Source organism: Mustelus asterias, chromosome 16, assembly GCF_964213995.1.
Source record: "Mustelus asterias chromosome 16, sMusAst1.hap1.1, whole genome shotgun sequence".
NCBI classification, from domain to species: domain Eukaryota; kingdom Metazoa; phylum Chordata; class Chondrichthyes; order Carcharhiniformes; family Triakidae; genus Mustelus; species Mustelus asterias.
In genome coordinates, this window is record NC_135816.1 from 7,391,546 (window position 1) to 7,411,772 (window position 20,227).

Sequence of the window (20,227 nt, forward strand, 5' to 3'; positions counted from 1 at the left end):
CAAGTTATCTGGTCATTCACCTTTTTATGGGGCCTTGCTGTGTGCAAAGTGTCTGCTACAATACAACAGTGACTATATTTCAGAAGTACGTCATTAGTTGTAAACACTTTGGGATGTCCTGAGACCCTGAAAGGTGTTATAAAATGTATTTCATTCTTGTAAGTGCTTTTGTATCATCCTCAGCAATCCGCAATGGAGAACAAGAAACGGAAAGAAGCTGAAGAGAAAATCAAAAGGGCCAAACTTGCCAAAGAGAAAGCAGAGAAGGAGAGACTAGAAAAACAGAAGAAGAATGCAATCATCGACATGAATGAAGGTAGGAAATTTATGCATGTTTTTCCTTCCTCATAGATTTTGTTTCAATAAAATTGTAATTCTAAACAGTGTTATCATGTTTACAAAATTAAAAGCTTCTATTTACATATAACCTTTATAGTAGAATGCCCCAAGATCCTTCTCGAGCTTTACCAAATAGTAAGCCTCATGAGATATTGGTACAGGTGACCAAAACATTGTTCAAAGATGTAGGTGTTAAGATGCATCTTACAGGAAGAGAAAGAAGTGGAAAGCTTTAGGGAGAAAATTCCAGTGCTTGCGGTCTAGGCAACTGAAGACACCGTAAGTGGTAGAGTAATTAAAACTAGGGATGCAAAAGACCAGAATTGGAGGAGCACAGAGACTTGAGAGGGTTAAGGGCTGGGGGAAAATATGAGGGTGTGGAGAGATTTGAAGAAAGAGGATCAGAGTATTAAAATAGAGGCATTGCCAGACTGGAAGCCAATGTAAATCAGCGAGCATGGAGCTAACTCGAATGGGACATCTTGTACATTAGAATATGGGCTGCAAAGTCTTGAGCTGAAATTTATGGTGAGTGGGAGGTGGGGGTAGAATTTTAGAGGACAGTTAAAAGAATTACCAAGGCAAGAGGCAACATAAGATATGGATAGGTTTCAACGGCAGGGCAGCTGAGGCAGAGATGGGCAATGCTATGGAGATACAAGTAGGGTGTCTTGGTGGTGGTTGGAAGCTCGCTCATACCAGCGTTTTATTTTGCAAATTTGTTTTAGATGAATTCAAATTTGTTGGAGTTAAATACATGCTGTGGTTTATTAGTTTGTCAACATAATCACTGCACTGCTGTTCCCTATGTCCTCCCAGCACCTTTCCAGACTTCACAAATCAGGTAACTCATCTTGTCCCCTGTTGACTAAAACCTATTCAGAACTCAGCATGAGATCCCCTTAACAGCCGGATTAGATAAGAAAGCAAGTACTATATTTCCATATTTTATTGCAAAGCCTTATACACATTAAGAAGTTTCACAACACCAGGTTAAAGTCCATCAGGTTTATTTAGTAGCACAAGCTTTCGGACCGCTGCCCCTTCATCAGGTGAGTGAAGAGTTGGGTTCACAAACAGGGCATATATAGACACAGACTCAATTACAAGATAATGGTTGGAATGCAAGTCTTAACAGGTAATCAAGACTTTACAGGTGCAGGCAATGTGAGTGGAGAGAGGGTTAAGCATGGGTTAAAGAGGTGTGAATTGTCTCAAGCCAGGACAATTAGTAAGATTTTTCAAGCCCAGGCAAATCGTGAGGGTTGCAGATAGTGTGACATGAACCCAAGATCCCGGTTGAGACCGTCCTCGTGTGCGGAACTTGGCCATCAGTTTCTGCTCGGCGATTCTGCGTTGTCGTGTGTCTTGAAGGCCACCTTGGAGAACGCTAACCTGAAAATCAAAGGCTGAATGCCCTTGAATGCTGAAGTGTTCCCCGACAGGAAGGGAGCACTCCTGCCTGCTGATTGTCGAACGGTGTCCATTCATCCATTGTCGTAGCGTCTGCATGGTCTCACCAATGCACCATGCCTCGGGACATCCTTTCCTGCAGCGTATCAGGTAGACAACGTTGACCGAGTCGCAAGAATACCTCTCACGTGAGATGATGGCATCCGTGTTGATGATCCGGCACGTCTTGCAGAGGTTGCTGTGGCAGGGTTGTGTGGTGTCGTGGTCACTGTTCTCCTGAAGGCTGGGTAGTTTGCTGCGGACAATGGTCTGTTTGAGGTTGCGAGGTTGTTTGAAGGCAAGAAGTGGGGGTGTGGGGATGGCCTTGGCGAGATGTTTGTCTTCATCGATGACATGTTGAAGGCTCCAAAGATGTCGTCGTACTACTACTTGCCCGATACTTGCCTTCAAACAACCACGCAACCTCAAACATTATTGTTATTATTTAGCAGTTATCAGGGTAGTGGGGATGGAGAGTGTAGGGGCCTCCTATCAGAGTGGAGAAAAGTAAAAGCAGGCATGATGAGAGGAATGAGGGTCTTGGAGAGATGAAGAGGAAAAAAAGAAGAAGCGGGGAAGTAGAAGTGATGAACTCTGGTCCAGAGTAGAGTGTGTGAATGAGCATGGATTCTCAAGTTATGTGGACCCGTGCTGCTTGGTAACCATTTTAAATCAGTGCATCAAGTTATAGTGGCATAAGATTCCAAAACTGTGGAATGCTATCTATTAGATCCTTCATATCAGATTATACAGGAGGTTACAGAGATTATAGACAAGTGCGTGTTGTCAGTATAAGAAGTTTGAGTTGTACAGGCAGATGCGGATTTACTGAATATTTTCTCCCTGGCTTTGGGAATACTTGATTTCATCACTAGAGATATAAGAATGTTTGGTTCATCACGGGTAACCTTCTTCATTAATAGTCAAATTAATAATTAAGCATGTTGACAATTTGCAGTAAAAAACATTTAATGTTGACTTTAGACATCATGTGTATTGGTATCCAAACTAGAAAAGACAGGCAAAACTTTCCAGATCTGTTGAAAGAACATGACCTGCCTTCTTTTCATATTCCACTCGGCCTGCTGCTGCCTTTTGGCAGCATTTTCTGTTTGTAATTGCAACATTCAACTTGATAATCACAAGTAATAGCTGTAATGAAGTGGGAAGAATACAGAAAAAATGTTAGATTTTTGAAAAGTAACTGAGGACTGTATTGAAAAGCGTTATTATAGATGCTGTGTCAGTGCCATTTTAGCAGGAGAAAAATGGGATTGGTTACTAAAATTTATTCGATTGTAGGGAATAGAAATAGTGATTTTTAACACCAGATGGTGCTGTGCTTACACTGGGATTTAAGCTGTAAGAGGAGGGGAGGAGTGTACTGTATAATACTGATTGACACCATCCTAGAACTGGGAGTGTTCATTGCTGTTGGCAGCTGCAGACTGGGGGAAAAAATATTCTGATTCTCCTTTGTGTAACCCCCCTCCCATTCCGCATGTCCTTCTCGCACCACCCCCCTCCCCGCATCCCCCCGAGCTTGTGCTTTTTAATCTGTTAGTCTGCATGTGCACATAAATAATATAGCATACATTGAAACAAGAATTATTCTCAGTCAAGGACAAATGTGTCTTTAGCTGCCCACTTGCTGTATTTAGCATGTTGCCTTTAGGATGCAGGTTTAAGGCGGAGGGGGGTGAGTGCATTTGGTGTCTCTCACTGTGTGTTTAATTTGACTGTCTCTCTGCACCCCCCCCCCCCCCCACAATTATACTGTGAAGCCGACACAGGAAAGCAGTAAGGTTAAGCATGCTGTGATTATCACCATTGCACAGATTGTACTGCTGAGTGCTAAATATCTGACGCAGGCTGCAGTTAAAGCTGTCAAGGAAGTGAAAATCCACCACAAGTCAGCAACAAAAAAACACCTTGGAATAGAGGGTGGAGCAAGAGTCGAGGTCAGGAAAAGAGACAAAGAGACTGCGGCAATTTATTATGCTGACAAGGCTATACAGATCAGACTGCACCAGAAAATGGTTTTAATAAGGGTGGTGAACAAGATTTATTTTCCCAAATATATATCAACAGAAATGTATTGAAAAATAAATGCTGCATCCTGAAGCAGTTAGTAATTTTGAGCAGGAAGAACAGTGGGGTTGTTTGCTGCTTAGATTTATTATTGCTAGCTGGTCTCAAAGGAAACCCATGTTTTTTTTTCTGTGATGAAAAAACTTGCCTTTAACCCAGCAGTATAGTGAACCCAGCAATCTTCTGAAATCTTTAATTGCATTTTTATTTTTGTAATTTAGCAATCCTATGTGATGCTGCTTTCAATATCATTGTAAGATGCAGTTTGTTCCTGAGGGTGGCAGCACCAGTGTACTCGATTGAACACTGCTGCTGAAGCAGCTTTTTTAATGTATTGTAGTGGACTGTGCCATTTTAAATGATGTAGCAACTGGTACTTAATCCTGTTTATTTGGGAGAAAATCATTTAGCAGCTAACCAACTCTATATGAAACATGTTGGCTTAGATTTGTGGATCAGCAAATTTGAGGAGATATGTCTTTTAGATTCCCAGATCTGTGACTATGGCCCCTTACATTTCATTAATGCTTTTTCTGCTGTTCCTTTCCCCTGAGATGTCGCAAGCTTTTCAGCAGATGAAGTAGGTGCAGCTCAGTCTTTGGTATTTCCTGTGCTATCTTTCTCACCAGAAGGTGGCCTGCTTCTACTCAAATCTCTCTCCACACCACCACTCCATCCAATAAATTAATCATGGCTTTAAACATGCCACTCCCAAGATACAACATTGTGCTGTAACAAATGCTTGCATTATGATGCATCAGATATTTTTTCAACTGAAAGAGTTGTGTGCAATTCAACATCACATTTACTGCAAACACTGAATTCTGCTGGTTGCATATAATGTCGGCAGTTAAGATACATTTTTAAAATGCTGTAGCAGCAGCCAGCAATGGTAATTTCAAACATCAGTTTGCCGGTGAAATGATTTTGAAGCAGGCGATCAGAGCAACTTAATATTTAAATTGGAGTTTATTTCAGGGATTGAAATGTTCAGTTAGTTGCATGTCAGCTGGGTTACAGACTGTAAGAGTATTAAGCTCAGAATTTTGCAAAGGTGTACAAAATTTTTCCCCCTCCCCCAACCCTTCTTCACCAGTGGCTCAGTGGACTGTGCCATGATTTTCAGAGGGATGTGACACTAAAAGGGAAGAGGGCATATATTGCTGAGTGGTCCTTGAAAACAAAATAGAATCAAAATGTTCTGTGAACCATCATTGCTGCTGAATAACAGATTTAATATATAGACCTTTTTGAAATCCCCATACTATTTAATGTCCCTATACTAGCTATCTTGGAGTAGTCTGCCAGTTTTTTTATTTAACTCCTTGACGACAGTGTTCCATTTTTGTAATTCCAGCAGGAGCACAGAAAATGAATAGTGGCCCTTTGTTCTCGACTTATTCTTTTGCCATTATTGTAATACGTGGAATGAACTGAGGATTTTTAACAAATGCGTGTCAGAGAACAGCCTTTCTTGTGTTCACTGATCTAACTGGTCATGGAATATTTTACCTCATAATTCACAGGCACCATGCCATGAAATGTAATATAAAATTACAGATTCAGCTGTGAAATCCTTTCAGAGCTCAGGATGTTAATCAATAAATAGACATCCTGTTGCAAGGCGAGTGAATGTCAGCTGCCCTGAATGCTCAAGGTAATGTCAGCAGGAAGCTTAACGCTTTACCTCCCAAATGCTATTTTCAGCTTTTCATGGTACTCAATAGTTTTTACAGTAGCGAAACAGGCTGTTCAGTGCAGCAAGTCCATTCTATTGTTTATGCTTCACACACTCCTTCTCCCAACCTCCTTCATCTAATCCAATCAACATATTCGCCTTTTCCTTCCTAGTGATTGCTGAATCGTGGCCATAGCTTCATTTTTATGAACCACTCTTAAGATAGTGAAATGTTCCTGGTTCCCGGGTGGCACAGTGGTTAACACTGCTGCCTCACAAAGCCAGGGACCCAGGTTCATTTCTGACCTCGGGTGACAGTGTAAACTCCACACATTCTTCCCATGTCTGCATGGGTTTCCTCCGGGTGCTCCGGTTTCCTCCCGCACTCCAAAGATATGCAGGTTAGGTCGATTGGCCATGCTAAATTGACCCGTAATATCAAGGGGATTAGCAGGGTAAATGCATGGGATTACGGGGATAGGGCCTGAGTCGGATTGTTGTCGGTGCAGTCTCAATGGGGCGAATGGCCTCCTGTACTGTCAGTATTCAATCTGGGTATACCAAAGCCAATTATATGTTGCCATAGCTACAAACCAGTTCTTATTTGGCACTGACCAACATTTGTTGCCCATTCCTTGTTACCCTGAGGTGGTAGTACTGACCCTTTTGCCCTGAGCCATTGGCTTCAGTCACATGATGAGTATTATGTTCTGACAAGTTTAAATTAAAACATTCTAACTAATAGTGCATTTCAATATTAAAGATAAATTCACATCTGTGGAACTTAACTCTGGCCTAAGAGGAGGTGTTATTGAAAGTCTGCCATTTGGAACTAATGGGTCTTGAAATCCAAACGTTAGCCCTTTTGTTCAAATAATTGACTGTTTTATCCTGAGCAAGAGAACCCAGTATTTTACTGCCCTATCCTGAGTATTTTTCTTATATAAAAAGTGGTTTAATCCTTTTAATGTTGAGAGAGGGTTTGTTACTAAATCTGTCTGAGTGTGCAGTATTTTGCAATGGTGGGGAGGTTTTTTTTTAGTTTTGTCGGGGAGTTGCAAGGCCCACATTTTTTTAGACAGATAAATGATCCAATTGCATAGCTGTCATGTCAAATGACATTTGCAGCCATAGGCTTTCTGGAAGGCAGCATCTGTACAGTCTCCATTTTCAAAGCACTAATTATCCCTGCAGGCATTCTAATGCTTAAAGTTTAGAAAGCAGTTCTCTATTTAAATTCTTCATTGAATAGAAATTCTTTTTTTAATTAACTCTTTGCAGGAAAAAAAAAGGAACCCCTTTAAATCTACACATAGTTTATGAGATAACACTTCAGATTTAAATTTAGATTCTGATGAAGGTTGATTGTTTAGCTAAATGGTAATGTACTCCTGCACATGTCTTGGGAAAGAATTGTTAAAAAACAGAAGAATATGGAATGTGAAAATATAGTGAATGGGAGTGGGTGATATTGGGACACATACAAAGTGGATCATTTTCCACCAAAACTACCATTTCAAGGTATAATTCGCTAAAGTTTATTATTTCTGTTTTCGATTTTCTTTGTTAAGGTCTAGTTGTTTTATCACAGGCAAAGCTTCAAGTAATGAAATGATTTTGTGCTTTTGATGCCACCAGCAACAAAGACCATCAGATGCACAGTAAAGGAAAGACTTGCATCTATATAGCACCTTTTATGACTTCAGAATGCCCCAAAGTGCTTTACAGCCAATGGTCTACTTTTGAAGTGTAGCCATTGTTGTAATATGTGGAGCACAGCAAGATTCCAGCAGTGTAATAATGGACAGATTATTTGTTTCGTCCTGTAAATAATAGAATCATAGAAACCCTACAGTGCAGAAGGAGGCCATTTGGCCCATCGAGTCTGCACCAACAACAATCCTACCCAGGCCCTATCCCCATAACCCCGCATATTTACCTTACTAGTCCCCTTTACACTAAGGAACAATTTAGCATGGCCAGTTAACCTAACCTGCACCTAAACTTTGGACTGTAGGAGGAAACCGGAGCACCCGGAGGAAAGCCACACAGACACGGGGAGAATGTACAAACTCCACACAGTGACCCAAGGCCAGAATTGAACCCAGGTATCTGGTGCTATGAGGCAGCAATGCTAACTACTGTGCCACTGTGCTGACTTGGTGCTGTTGGTTCACGAATAATAATGGCTGGGGTACCAGGGAGAAGTCCTCTGCTCTTCTTCAAAATTGTGTCATGGGATCTTTTGAGTCGAGCAGAAAAAATAGATAGGGCCAAGTTTAAGATCATAAAGGTGGCACCTCCAACAATACAGCACTCCCTCTGCAATGAAGTGTCACCCTGGGATTAAATCCTCAAGTCTTTGCAGTGGGATTTGAGTCCACATTTGTCACAGGTCAATGGACCTTTCATGCCACATTCTTTGTTCTGATCCAAACATTCCCATGCTTCCTCGTCCCACCTGTTGATTAGGTTATACTTTCAGCAGGATGGGGCTAGCATCTGTTCTCAAGTTTCTTACCTGACTCTATCAATGGTTCTGAAATTGATGATGAATTCCACAGCTGCCTCCAGGTAATGGTTGCAGTCGGGTAGTTTAGACTTAGAACAAAGAACAATACAGCACAGGAACAGGCCCTTCGGCCCTCCAAGCCCGTGCCGCTCTCTGGTCCAAACTAGACCATTCTTTTGTATCCCTCCATTCCCACTCCGTTCATGTGGCTATCTAGATAAGTCTTAAACGTGCCCAGTGTGTCCGCCTCCACCACCTTGCCTGGCAGCGCATTCCAGGCCCTCACTTAGTGCAACAGATGGCAGGATAGGGCTGCAACAAAAGAAAGCAGCAGCTGATGAAATGCTTTTTATGTATTATGTTAATTTCTGAAAATTAATTTAACTGGGTCCAGTCTGTGCCTTCCACTGTGATCATTTACACTAACTTTTTTTTCAAGGGATCCCTCCACTAAACTCTGAGTGCAGGACATGGGGCAGGAATTAACACTCCTCCCGGCAGGGGCCATTTATCAGGCAGAAGCATGCTAGTTTGGGACCTGTCCGCCTTCCTGCTGCTATCCTAATTAAATCTTCAGTGGGAAGACCTTTGGATGGAGTTAGAATACAAAGCAGCTATGATTTTGTTGAATGGCGGAACAGGCTTGAGGGACTGAATGGCCTTCTGGTCCTATGTAAGCTGAGTACACAAGAAATTTCATTAAACACTGATCAAGGCCTATCTGTCTGTCTTTACTTAAGCTAGAATTCTATTCCTTTAAGGCATTGATTTTTTTTTTTAGCAGACTCATTTTTTTGCCAGGATTGGATTTTGTTATGGATGTTAAAGGATTACTGAGGCTGGTATTGATTCATCTTGTCCTGTTGTGCGTCAGACTTGGGTTATGAAAAATAGAGCCTTAGATCTCCTGTCTTTTTGTTTAATGTTTCACCTATTTCAAGAGCCTGTATAGATTTCCTGTTGAAACAGGCTTTACAGCAAAGTAAAGAAATGTCTTTTCCATTAATGAATATGCTCTTTGGCATTACAATTGGAAAATAAGATGAAAAGAATTCCATTGCCTCGTCTGCTTAGTGTACAGTCATAATGGCGTGATTTCTATTCCCCCATCTTTATACTTGTATTGAATGTTCTAAAGTGTCAAGAAGGGAAAAGATCCACTGATGTCCAAGTGTGGAAAGGCATCAGCAAAAACGACCTGTACCTATGGACTGCCCTTAGCAAAATGTCCCATGTAGTTCGATTGGATTGTTATTAAACAAAAAATTGACACTGAGTTACATTAGGAGATGGTAAGGTAGATGCCCTGAAGCTTGATCAAACAGGGGGACCTTAAGGACTGTCATAAATAAGGAAAGAGAGGCAGAAGGTTTAGGGTTGGAATTTTAGAGCTTAGGCTGTAGACAGCCAAAGTCACATGACGATAGTGGAGTGATTTAAAATTGGTGATGCTCAAGAGACCAGAATTTGTAGAAGAGCAGAGATCTCAGACACGGTGGGCCAGATTTTTGCTATCGAGGCACATAGCCTCAAGTCGAGAAATTTGCCAACTCAACAGACCTGCCTTGGTTTATAGAATCCCATTATGCACGATCTACGCCCGAGGGAACTGGCAGGAGAAAATCGGGCTCATCGACCCCAAAAGCAAATTGTAGGGGTGGATGAGTTCAAAAGTGGACTGATTAGTAGGCCTGGCTCAGTTCTTTAGGATGATTACATAGTTGTATTAAGAGACGTTAGGCCCTAAAACCCTCACACGCTCTCACCCACCTGCTCTCCATGCCATCTCTCATGCCAAGCCTTCATAATGACCCCACGCGACAAACCAGATGTCTGGCCATCTTTTTCTGGTAATACATTTCCCAGATCGGTTCATTGTGAATGCTTGGCTGAGCTCCAAAAGCTCAGTGCAGTTTGTTTGTAAAAATTTAAAGGGAGTGGTTACTTTTTTGATTTGCATCTGTATGAGGTTATAATAAGTTGTTATTTTATCAGTGACTATTTATTTGGACAGGATTAAGAGCTATGAAGTGGGTAAAGCTTATTTTATTAGTATGATGCTGCTCCACCTAACTGACACTTTTATAGGGTTGTAGGAACAACTGTTTCAACAGCACATTTTTGAATGGGTGAGTTGATTTTGGCATTTCAACACTTCCAACTGTTATTATATGGCACAGTGGTTCTGTACATAGTACATGTTGGGTGAGTGGGCATGGAGGTGGCTTGAGGGCCATGGGGAAGGGGCATAGCTAAGACCTTTTAAACTTGCCTTTCTAAAAAAATGATAGCCCAACTCCACAGAAATTGTGGTGGCTATGAAACAGTGGTGTTAACTAAGTTGGGGTTGCAGGGTGTGGACTCACTACCTGTACCCTTATCTGGCACCGAGGAAAATTGCCAGCATAAAAACCTGAGTCCGGGATTCAGGTCCCATTGCCATTTTTAAATGTCTTCAGAGTCAGCCTGACTTGCAAAAATCCGGGTCTGTGTAACATATACCAGAAGTTTCTAAGTAAGATTGCTGCTTTTGCTGATCCCCTGCAAAGATGGGTGAGGGAAGTCCATTGAGTGATTGCAAGCACCCTTTGTGACCTTGGGCTAGAAAGGAGAGAAACCAAACCACATCACATTCCTGTGATCCAATGATGTCTGCTGCTATATCTGCTGTCCAGGCCCCCAGCAGATAGCTGCATGTTTAGGAAGAGAGTGGGAGGGAGGATGTGTGAAGACATATTTCTCAAAGAATGAAGAAGTTGACACAAAATGGGAAAACGTTAGCTATGAGGCACTCATGAAACGAAATGTAGTGTTTAATACATCGTTATCAAATAATCATATCTAATTTCTTAATTAAGTCCTACCTTAGAGTTCAGAAGAGACCATTTGGTTCAGCGAGTCTGTGCTGAAAAAGTCTTCTCCAAATGAGCACCCTACCAAGGCCCAATCCCCTACCCTAACCCCATAACCCTGTGCATCAATCATGATCAATCCATCTAACCTGCACACCTTAGGACACTAAGGGGCAATTTACCATGGCCAATCAACCTAACCTGCACATCTTTGGACTGTGGGAGGAAACTTGAACACCCGGAGGTAACCCACGCAGACACGGGGAGAACGTGCAGACTCAATACAGACAGTGACCCAAGGCTGGAATTGAACTCGGGTCTCTAGTGCTGTGAGGCTGCAGTGCTAACCACTGTGCTGTCCAGTAGCCCACTGAAGTTAATTTCATTTTTTTGACCTTCAAAAATGCTGCTCTGGTAATCTCTTGCTGCAATTTTGCTTTTGCACGGGGTTAAGCTACCAAAACTAACTAGAATTTAAAATGCCAACCCCAACGCTGGAGATATTTAAAGGAAATGCTGGGAAAGCATTTGAAGGAGAAAAATAAATTCCCCAACGATGATTTTACTTAGAGAAAGACGCAGCACTAAACTGATGGAATCTATAGATATTCAGATAATTAACTGTTTATTAAAGTTAATTATTGTATATAGTACCATTTCCTACATTTCGTGTAATGCTATGTATGCAGATGTAGTCCTCAAATCCTTTGAATGCAGTGTCTGATATTCTATTAATATGTGCTGGACATGATTACAATTTAACATGTCAGCCTTAACCTACAGTCGCTTTTCAACATCCCATTGTGATTATTTGCTTCCGCTCTGCTTCGATGGGTTCTGTGATAGCTGATAAGTGCGATCTATGATCTGCCAACTCTGTCACACGTGGGCATGTGATGCTTGAAAGGTTGGGTAGGTAGGTTGTTTGGAGCTTTGTGCTTCTGCACATTCCAGATGAAATCTCTTGATGTATTCGGTGTCTTCCCGAATGAGTTTTCTCCATTTTGGTCACGCACAAGCCATAGTCTCCCATAAGTCCAGGGGTATGTTTTACCTCTTCACGGTGCTGTGGGGCCATCCCTAAAGCTTTTCTGCTATTCTGAGAGTCTTTTGCCATGACCGAGTCCGTTGTCAATCAGGCAAATGAGCAGAGCATGTTTTGAGGATTGCCTCAATGTAGAGCGAGTTGGCTTGGGAGAGGATGCTGCTGACGGGCTACCTTGCTTGCCGAGCATTTGGAGAATCTTCTGAAGACACTGCTGGTGGGACTTGTGCCTGCTGTAGGTTGTCCAAGTCTCTGAAGGTGTAGGAGCCCAGTGATCTCACACTTTCCATTTGTATCAACTTCCATCGTGACCAACAAAGTTAAGTGTTATTGCAATAAAATCTTGATTCTCTTCAATGTCATTTGATTGTAATAGAGATCGTCCACCCGCTCCACACCACTAGATTGTCCCAATGAGGTTTCTGTTACAGCTGAGTGGTCTGACTGTGACTTTTTCAACAATTGTTATCAGTGATACAGGATGTTCTGTGAAGCACCTCAAGATCTACTGAGAAAGCCAGGTGCAGCACAACTTGTTGGATATCAGAGTTTAAGAATAATTTTACAACCTGTCCGCTCACATTGGAAAGGGTAATCAAATTCAAGAGAGCTGGATAATTTATGAAAGAAGGGAAGACTAGAGAAGTGGGAGATATTTCTGAATTGGCAGAAGCACTGAAATACTTTTTGTTCATGCTTCACATTTCTCTGTCTGATTGATGCAAATATTCAAGTTGAGTTCAAGAAGTGCATTACGTGGAATTTACTGTGCAGGAACAGGTCTTTTGGCCTAACTAGACTATTTTATAATGTAAGGCTCTCTCCACTTGACATCATCATTAGTACTTTTTTAAATTTTCTGTTTACTTTTTCTCTTCTAAATTGACCCAGATTAGAAACTTTCTCTGTAAGGACCAAGTAGACCTTTTGTCATACCACTCTTGTCAAATTGCATCTTAATATTTCATCTTTCTCGTGACTAGTTAAACTGAAACTTTCTTCAGTTCCTGAGGTTCAGGCCAGCATCAATGGTCTCCTAACACTCTTTGAAGAATAGACCCTTATCCGCACAAATACTCCTTCCTCAACCAAAAGCAGGCAAAAGAAAATATTACTGGGCATTTATCAAGTTTCTTTTTTATTAATTAATGGGATGTGGGCTTCGCTGGCTCGGCCAGCATTTGTTGCCGGTCCTAATTGCCCTTGAACTGAGTGGCTTGCTTGGCCATTTCAGATGACATTTTAAGAGTTAAGCACATTGCTGTGGATCTGGAATCACACGTAGACCAGATAAGAATGGCAGGTTTTCTTCCCTAAAGGACATTAGTGAACCAGGTTAGTTTGTGTTATTTTGTAGTGTACAAGATAACATGGACCTCTGCTTTTCAAATAATTCACTACAAGTGAGCTACTTTTTCACTCCTGAGATGCAATGTAAATGCAAGTTTTTTTTTAACGTTGCGTCATCAAACTGGTAGTTTTTTTCCTAACGTTAAATTATACAGTATTTCCATATTTGGCTATCAAACTCTAAGCACATTTCTGTTGGATAATCCACATACTATTTATCACTTGTATTTGCATCTGTATCCCTCTTGGAGCTTTGGAAGCAACAAAAGACATTTCTTTCGGGTTTGTTTTTAAGTGATGAAGATTTATTACCTCTGTTCCGCAGCATAGCAAACATCAAGCCAAGCATGTTTGTTCAGTGCTGGAGTATCACTGCATCTCAGTGTATGCAGAATTATTTTCTGCATCTTCTATTTTTTAGGGTATTGGTGTGATATTTATTGATGAAGTACCAAATTGAGCGCTGGGAAGGGAGAACAACAGCGAACCTGTTTAATCACCGTGACAGGTTCATCTGTTTTTGCAAACACATGACATATTTCACCATTGCAACTGGTAGTGTTTGTCAATTAGTGAAATAAATAAGATTATTAAACATTTTGCAACAAAGTCAGGGCCTCTTTGAAGGCTTGCAAAAACCAAGTGCCCAGGAAGTTCTGTGGAACAAAGGGACCTTGGCGTGTTTATCCATAGACCTCTGAAGGCGGAAGGGCATGTTAGTAGGGTGGTGAAAAAGGCACATGAAACTCTGGCCTTTATCACTTGAGGCATAGATTGCAGAAGCAGGGAGGTCATGTTGGAGTTGTATGCAACTTTCGTGAGGCCACAGCTAGAGTACTGTGTGCAGTTCTGGTCACTACATTATCGGAAGGATGTGATTGCACTGGTGGGGAGGTGTGGAGGGGATTCACCAGGGTGGTGCCTATGATGGAACATTTAAGTTATGAATAGAGTATAGATAGGCTGGGGCAGGGAAGAGTGAGGGGTGACCTGATCAAGGCGTACAAGATTATGAGAGGCATGAACAGAGTGGATATGGAGCAGCTGTTCCTTTTATTTGGGGGGGTCAGTCACATGGGGACATAGGTTCAAGGTGAGGGACAGGAGGTTTAGGGGGGAATGTGAGGAAAAACCTTATTTACCCAGAGGGCAGTGACGGTCTGGAATGCGCTGCCTGGGAGGGTGGTGGAGGCAGGCTGCCTCACATCCTTTAAAAAGTACCTGGATGGGCACTTGGCACATGACAACAGCACTTGGCCCATAGCCCTGAATATTAAGTGGGATTAGGTGGGAGGTCAGGTGTTTCTCGTTTGCCGATGCAGATTTGATGAGCTGAAGGGCCTCTTCTGCACTGTATGGTTCTATTATGAGCTCTCCTGTCCAGCTGTCAAGTTAAAAGCCACAGAACCATTCCTAAAAATGCAGTGTGTGCCTACTCACTCGAGCAGCATTTAACGTGGTAGGGTATTTATTTCCATAGTGTCATGTGTGGTCTGGAAGTGATCCTGCAGGAATGATCACAATCTTGTAAGCAAGTATATAAAGGTCATGATTTTCTCACTCGAGCATTGGAAATGCCAGTTGCAGAAATGCATTCTATGCACTGGATTACTCTTAAAAAATTAAGTGCTCAGGTTTATGTCTGAAAATCCTGAGTGGACATCAATTTAATGAAAAGAGAATTGCATAATTACTGGGAAAAGAAGCAAGTATAGGGAGTGGAACATGATTATGTTACAAAGAATGTTTCTCTGTTGTGACTTTTGATAGTTTGATTCATTGTGCATTTTCTCGCTGAGACTTTACACTTAAATTAGTGAATAACTGTGGACATACTTTATGCAGCAGCAGCCTCACATCAGCAATCAAGAGCACTGAACTGTGATCTAAGTATTTTTTTTAAGGTGCCTTTACTATGTCATGTACCTAGTCGACCCTGCCAGGTTTGGTCCATTAGGGAATCCTGAGTGTAAGCTAAGGTTGATTCTCTCAGAAAACTAAAACGTTGCAGCCATGCAAGCGGCCCTCGCCCAGACCGACATATAAGTTGAAAGGACATTTTAAAAGAATGCCAGGCCCTTGTGAGTACGGTGCAGTGTGAACATTTTGCTGTTTATTTTGAAGGCAGCTGGCCATGATTCCATTGATACCCGAAGCATTCAATCCATACCAGCTTTCTTATCACAGCTGCAGTAGTTTAGTGAATTCAGCAGGAAATGGGTCATTATTCAGATGGGTTAATAGCTGCGGCTATTTGTGGAGAAAAGGGAGAACAGCCAGTCCTTTAAATGCTCAGTCTAATTTCAAGGGCAGTTTTTTACATTACAAATCTAAATCCTTAATAAAATTGATTATTTCCACACACCGTCTGTAAAGACTGATGTCGCAGACTGTCTAGACAGCACCAGGCACTTTTTTTTGACATATGTGGGAGTTCTGAAAGTGGATTGAAGCAGTTAAGTGCTTTTTGCCAGATTTACGTGGCACCATGATGAATTATTTGAGTTTTTTTAACTGCAGAGTAACTATAATTACAAAAGCCGTGCAAGCATTTGTGCATTAGCATTGAATATGTTAAGAGATCATTTTAGTGCATTACTCGTGGCATTACTGGCCAGCTTCAAGATTCAATGGTATCTTCTGATGCGTTGCACAATTCCTTTCACAATTGCCCACACATTCCGGATATTGACATGGATGTGTGATGTGTCTGCACTGAGTCAGAACCCGTTGTATAAAACAGTTGCAGACATTATTAAAATCCTTTCTTTTTATTGTGTATGCAAGTTTTATCTGAGTATTTATTTTTAGGCTAATGAGCTCCAGCAGTGTGGGCTGAAATTGTATGAATAGAATTACAGTCATTAGATCCCTGTACTCCAGCATCAACTGGCTTTGTTGAATCAGTGATCTTGTGTTGAGTGATTCAGTAATTCCATGCCATTTTCCTGATGAAGTCACTGATGTTTGAAATATGAAATTCTAAACAAAATAGACAAAGCAACTTGACATAATACTTCAAATTTATTTTTTCAAAATTAATCCTGAGGGGGGCACTCTTTAAACATAGCTTGCTCGACAATAATCCTTTTCACTCCTCACTGGGCGTTATTTTTTTCAAAACTGCCACATCCTGAACAGCCTATGGTTCCTGTCCTTCGAACATTAAGCAGTACTTAAACTTCTTCAGAATTGAGGGGTTTTCCTCTCCACACCCTCCCACTTCTCCATTCTTGATCTGACCTATCCTCCTTTCGCCCAAGGTGAGCCCTATGCTCTAACCTATCCCTTTTTCTCCCCATGTCTCCTTGCTCGTAGTCTCTTATTTTTCGCTGCTGAGCTCAACTTTCCCTCCTGTACTTTTCTTTTCCCCCTCTGTCAGTCTCTTCCGTTATCTCAACACTTTCTTTTCCTCTCTTTCTTTCTCATACCTCTGCTTCATCTCATGTGCGCTCTCCCCCCGGCCGCCGCCTCTCCTCACTCTCCCCCCGGCCCCGCCTCTCCTCACTCTCCCCCCGGCCCCGCCTCTCCTCACTCTCCCCCCGGCCCCGCCTCTCCTCTCCCCCCGGCCCCGCCTCTCCTCACTCTCCCCCCGGCCCCGCCTCTCCTCACTCTCCCCCAGGCCCCGCCTCTCCTCACTCTCCCCCAGGCCCCGCCTCTCCTCACTCTCCCCCCGGCCCCGCCTCTCCTCACTCTCCCCCCGGCCCCGCCTCTCCTCACTCTCCCCCCGGCCCCGCCTCTCCTCACTCTCCCCCCGGCCCCGCCTCTCCTCACTCTCCCCCCGGCCCCGCCTCTCCTCACTCTCCCCCAGGCCCCGCCTCTCCTCACTCTCCCCCAGGCCCCGCCTCTCCTCACTCTCCCCCAGGCCCCGCCTCTCCTCACTCTCCTCCAGGCCCCGCCTCTCCTCACTCTCCCCCCCGGCCCCGCCTCTCCTCATTCTCACCCCGGCCCCGCCTCTCCTCACACCCCCCCCCCCCCGGCCCCGCCTCTCCTCACTCTCCCCCCCGGCCCCGCCTCTCCTCACTCTCCCCCCCGGCCCCGCCTCTCCTCACTCTCCCCCCCGGCCCCGCCTCTCCTCACTCTCCCCCCCGGCCCCGCCTCTCCTCACTCTCCCCCCGGCCCCGCCTCTCCTCACTCTCCCCCCCGGCCCCGCCTCTCCTCACTCTCCCCCCCGGCCCCGCCTCTCCTCACTCTTCCCCCGGCCCCGCCTCTCCTCACTCTTCCCCCGGCCCCGCCTCTCCTCACTCTCCCCCCGGCCCCGCCTCTCCTCACTCTTCCCCCGGCCCCGCCTCTCCTCACTCTCCCCCCCCCCTCGGCCCCGCCTCTCCTCACTCTCCCCCAGGCACCCCCTCTCCTCACTCTCCCCCCCTGGCCCGCCTCTCCTCATCTCCCCCCACTCTCCCCCCGGCCCTGCTTCTCCTTACTCTCCCCCCCGGCCCTGCTTCTCCTCACTCTTTCCCCCCCCCCGCCCCCGTCTCTCCTCACTCCCCCCCGGCCCCGCCTCTCCTCGCTGTTTTCCCCACGGCCACCGCCTCTCCTCACTGTCCCGTCCCCCCCCCCCCGGCCGCCACCTCTCCTCGCTCTCCCCCTGGCCGCCCGCCTCCCCTCACTTCCCCCCCCGGCTGCTGCATTTTCTCACTCTCCACCCCTGCCGCCGCCTCGCCTCATTCACTCGCACCCCCCACCCTCCCGCCACATGGCCTGACATATACCACAGTAAATTTAATTTTAAGATATTTGACTGATTTCTGTGTTCCATTAGTTTTTTTCAAATTTTGAATTGAATTCTCAGTTTTCTTTAAACACTACATTCTTTCAAGAGTTAGCATGGAGCAACATGACCCAAAATGCCCATAGGGACACTGCTTATGTCTGTGCTTCTACATGTCCCAAATTCCACGCTCCGTTAAGAACTGTTGGCAAGCAGAGCTTGCCTACGGCAAGACGCAACGTTGGAGGAAAGTATGGTTCTTATTTGTAATTGCACACCTAATTTTAACCCATAAATATTCTCAAAACAACATTTGATTCTGTGTTAGGAGTCAAGGCACATTGTGGGGGTTCAGGCAGATGTCTGGCAGGGGAATGTTTGATATTGAAAATGAATCGTTCAATGTAAGTAGTTAAATTTCCCAGCTATAGTATTGAACGCATAACATTATTTCACTATTGCAGTACTTCATAAAATCAAGTTTTGGCGTTAATGGTGAAAACATTTCCTGTCATCTGTTGCAAATAATTTATTTTGAGATGCTGGAATTTCTATTTTTCTTTCCCCAGTGAGACACTGTAGGTCAAAACTCGTAGTTATGGAGATTACTGCAATGAAATCTGCCTCTGAATACATTTAAAAGACCTTCAGTAAAGTGAGGGCTCGCCAGAGACTCTGTCGAGTTCTAATATTTCCACTTCAATTTAAATTGTTCAGCCAAAGATTCAGTCATAAAAATATGAGTCATGACCATAAGGGTCACCTCAGTCAGAAGTCAAATATTTTGCATCTTAAGATCATGAGCCTGTACATTTGCACAGCAATGAATGCAGAGCCCTTTGTGTTTTAAATTTTAGTCACGGGAGTTTTGGAATCTTTCAGCGGGTTTCTGTTCAAGAGTAAAGCTGATTATTTAGCTACTGTTGTTATGGTGTCATATTTTCTGTCTATTGGTAGAAAATGCTAATTCAGCTGCTGACCATGGCTCAGTAGACAGCTCATCGCAGAACAGAAGGTTGTGTGTTCAAGTCCCACCTGAGTGACCAAAAACATAATCCAGAGTGACACTTCAGTCCATACTGAAGGAGCGCTACACTGTCAGTAGTACCATCTTTCAAATAAAACATTAAACTGAGGCCCCACTTGCCCCCTCTGGAAGACATGAAACTCCAAAAAAAAACCCGCTGTCGTAACAACCACTTATTCTTTAACCAACCTTTCTAAAACAGATTGGCTTGTCATGACCACATTACAATTTGAGGGAGTTCGCTGTGCATTAATTGGCTGCTATGTTTCCCATGTTCACAGTGGCTACACTTCGGAATATAAAGCAATTTGATGCACCCTAAGGTTATGAGAGGCACTACATGTGGAATAGTTGTTATTTTCGAACTCTCAAGAATGTGATACCTTTTAATGTAATAAAACATCCCAAGGTACTTCACAGGAGCAAAAATGTGGAGACGTTAGGGCAGATTAACGAAAGCTTGGCCAATAAGAATAGGACAAGTTAGGGAGGTTGGGACTGTTCTCCTTGGAGTGGAAAAGACTCAGAGTAGATTTGATGGAGATGCTTAAAATCGTGAAAGGACTGGACAGAGTAGATGAGGAGAAACTGTTCCTGCTCGTATAAGGATCGAGAATGAGAGGATGCAGATTTGAAGTGACTTGCAAAAGAAGCAAATGTGATGAGTCTTTTTTTCACACAACAAGTGGTTGGGGTCTGGAATTCACTGCATGGAATTGTGATGGCGGCAGGTTAAATCGAGGCACCCCAGAGGACATCAGATAATTATTTGAATAGAAACAATGTGCAAGGGTGTGAGGAAAAGGCAAGAGAATGGCACTAAGTCGTAATGCTCATTCGAAGACCCAATGCAAATATGATGGGTTGAATGACTTCCTGCCCTCCTAACGTATCTGCAATTGTATAATTCTGTGATGAGGTGAGTTTTAAGGAGCACCTAAAGAAGGAAAGGTAGATACAGTTTTGAAGAGCTGCCGCCCTAGGCAGCTACATCTATTGCCATCAGTGGTGCATTGATTCAAATCTTTATTGCTCAAGGGGCCATCATTAGTGCAGCTTTGTTGGTCTGGAGAATGTTATAGAGGTAGGGAAAGGCAGAGCCCTGTGTGGATTTGAAAACAAATATAAGAATTTAAAAAATGAGGCCTTGTTGAACTGAAGAACAGTGTA

At 43.5% G+C, this 20,227-nt stretch overlaps 1 protein-coding gene across 2 annotated transcripts in view; it reads left to right on the top strand.

Moving 5' to 3' along the window:
• The window catches only part of LOC144505626 (protein diaphanous homolog 1-like), a 105,095-nt gene that overhangs the window by 38,337 nt on the left and 46,531 nt on the right, over positions 1-20,227 (top strand). For both annotated transcript variants that reach the window (XM_078231738.1, XM_078231739.1), the window contains exon 8: positions 184-316. In XM_078231738.1, the coding sequence (XP_078087864.1) occupies positions 184-316 (133 nt within the window). The remainder of the gene's footprint in view (positions 1-183; positions 317-20,227) is intronic.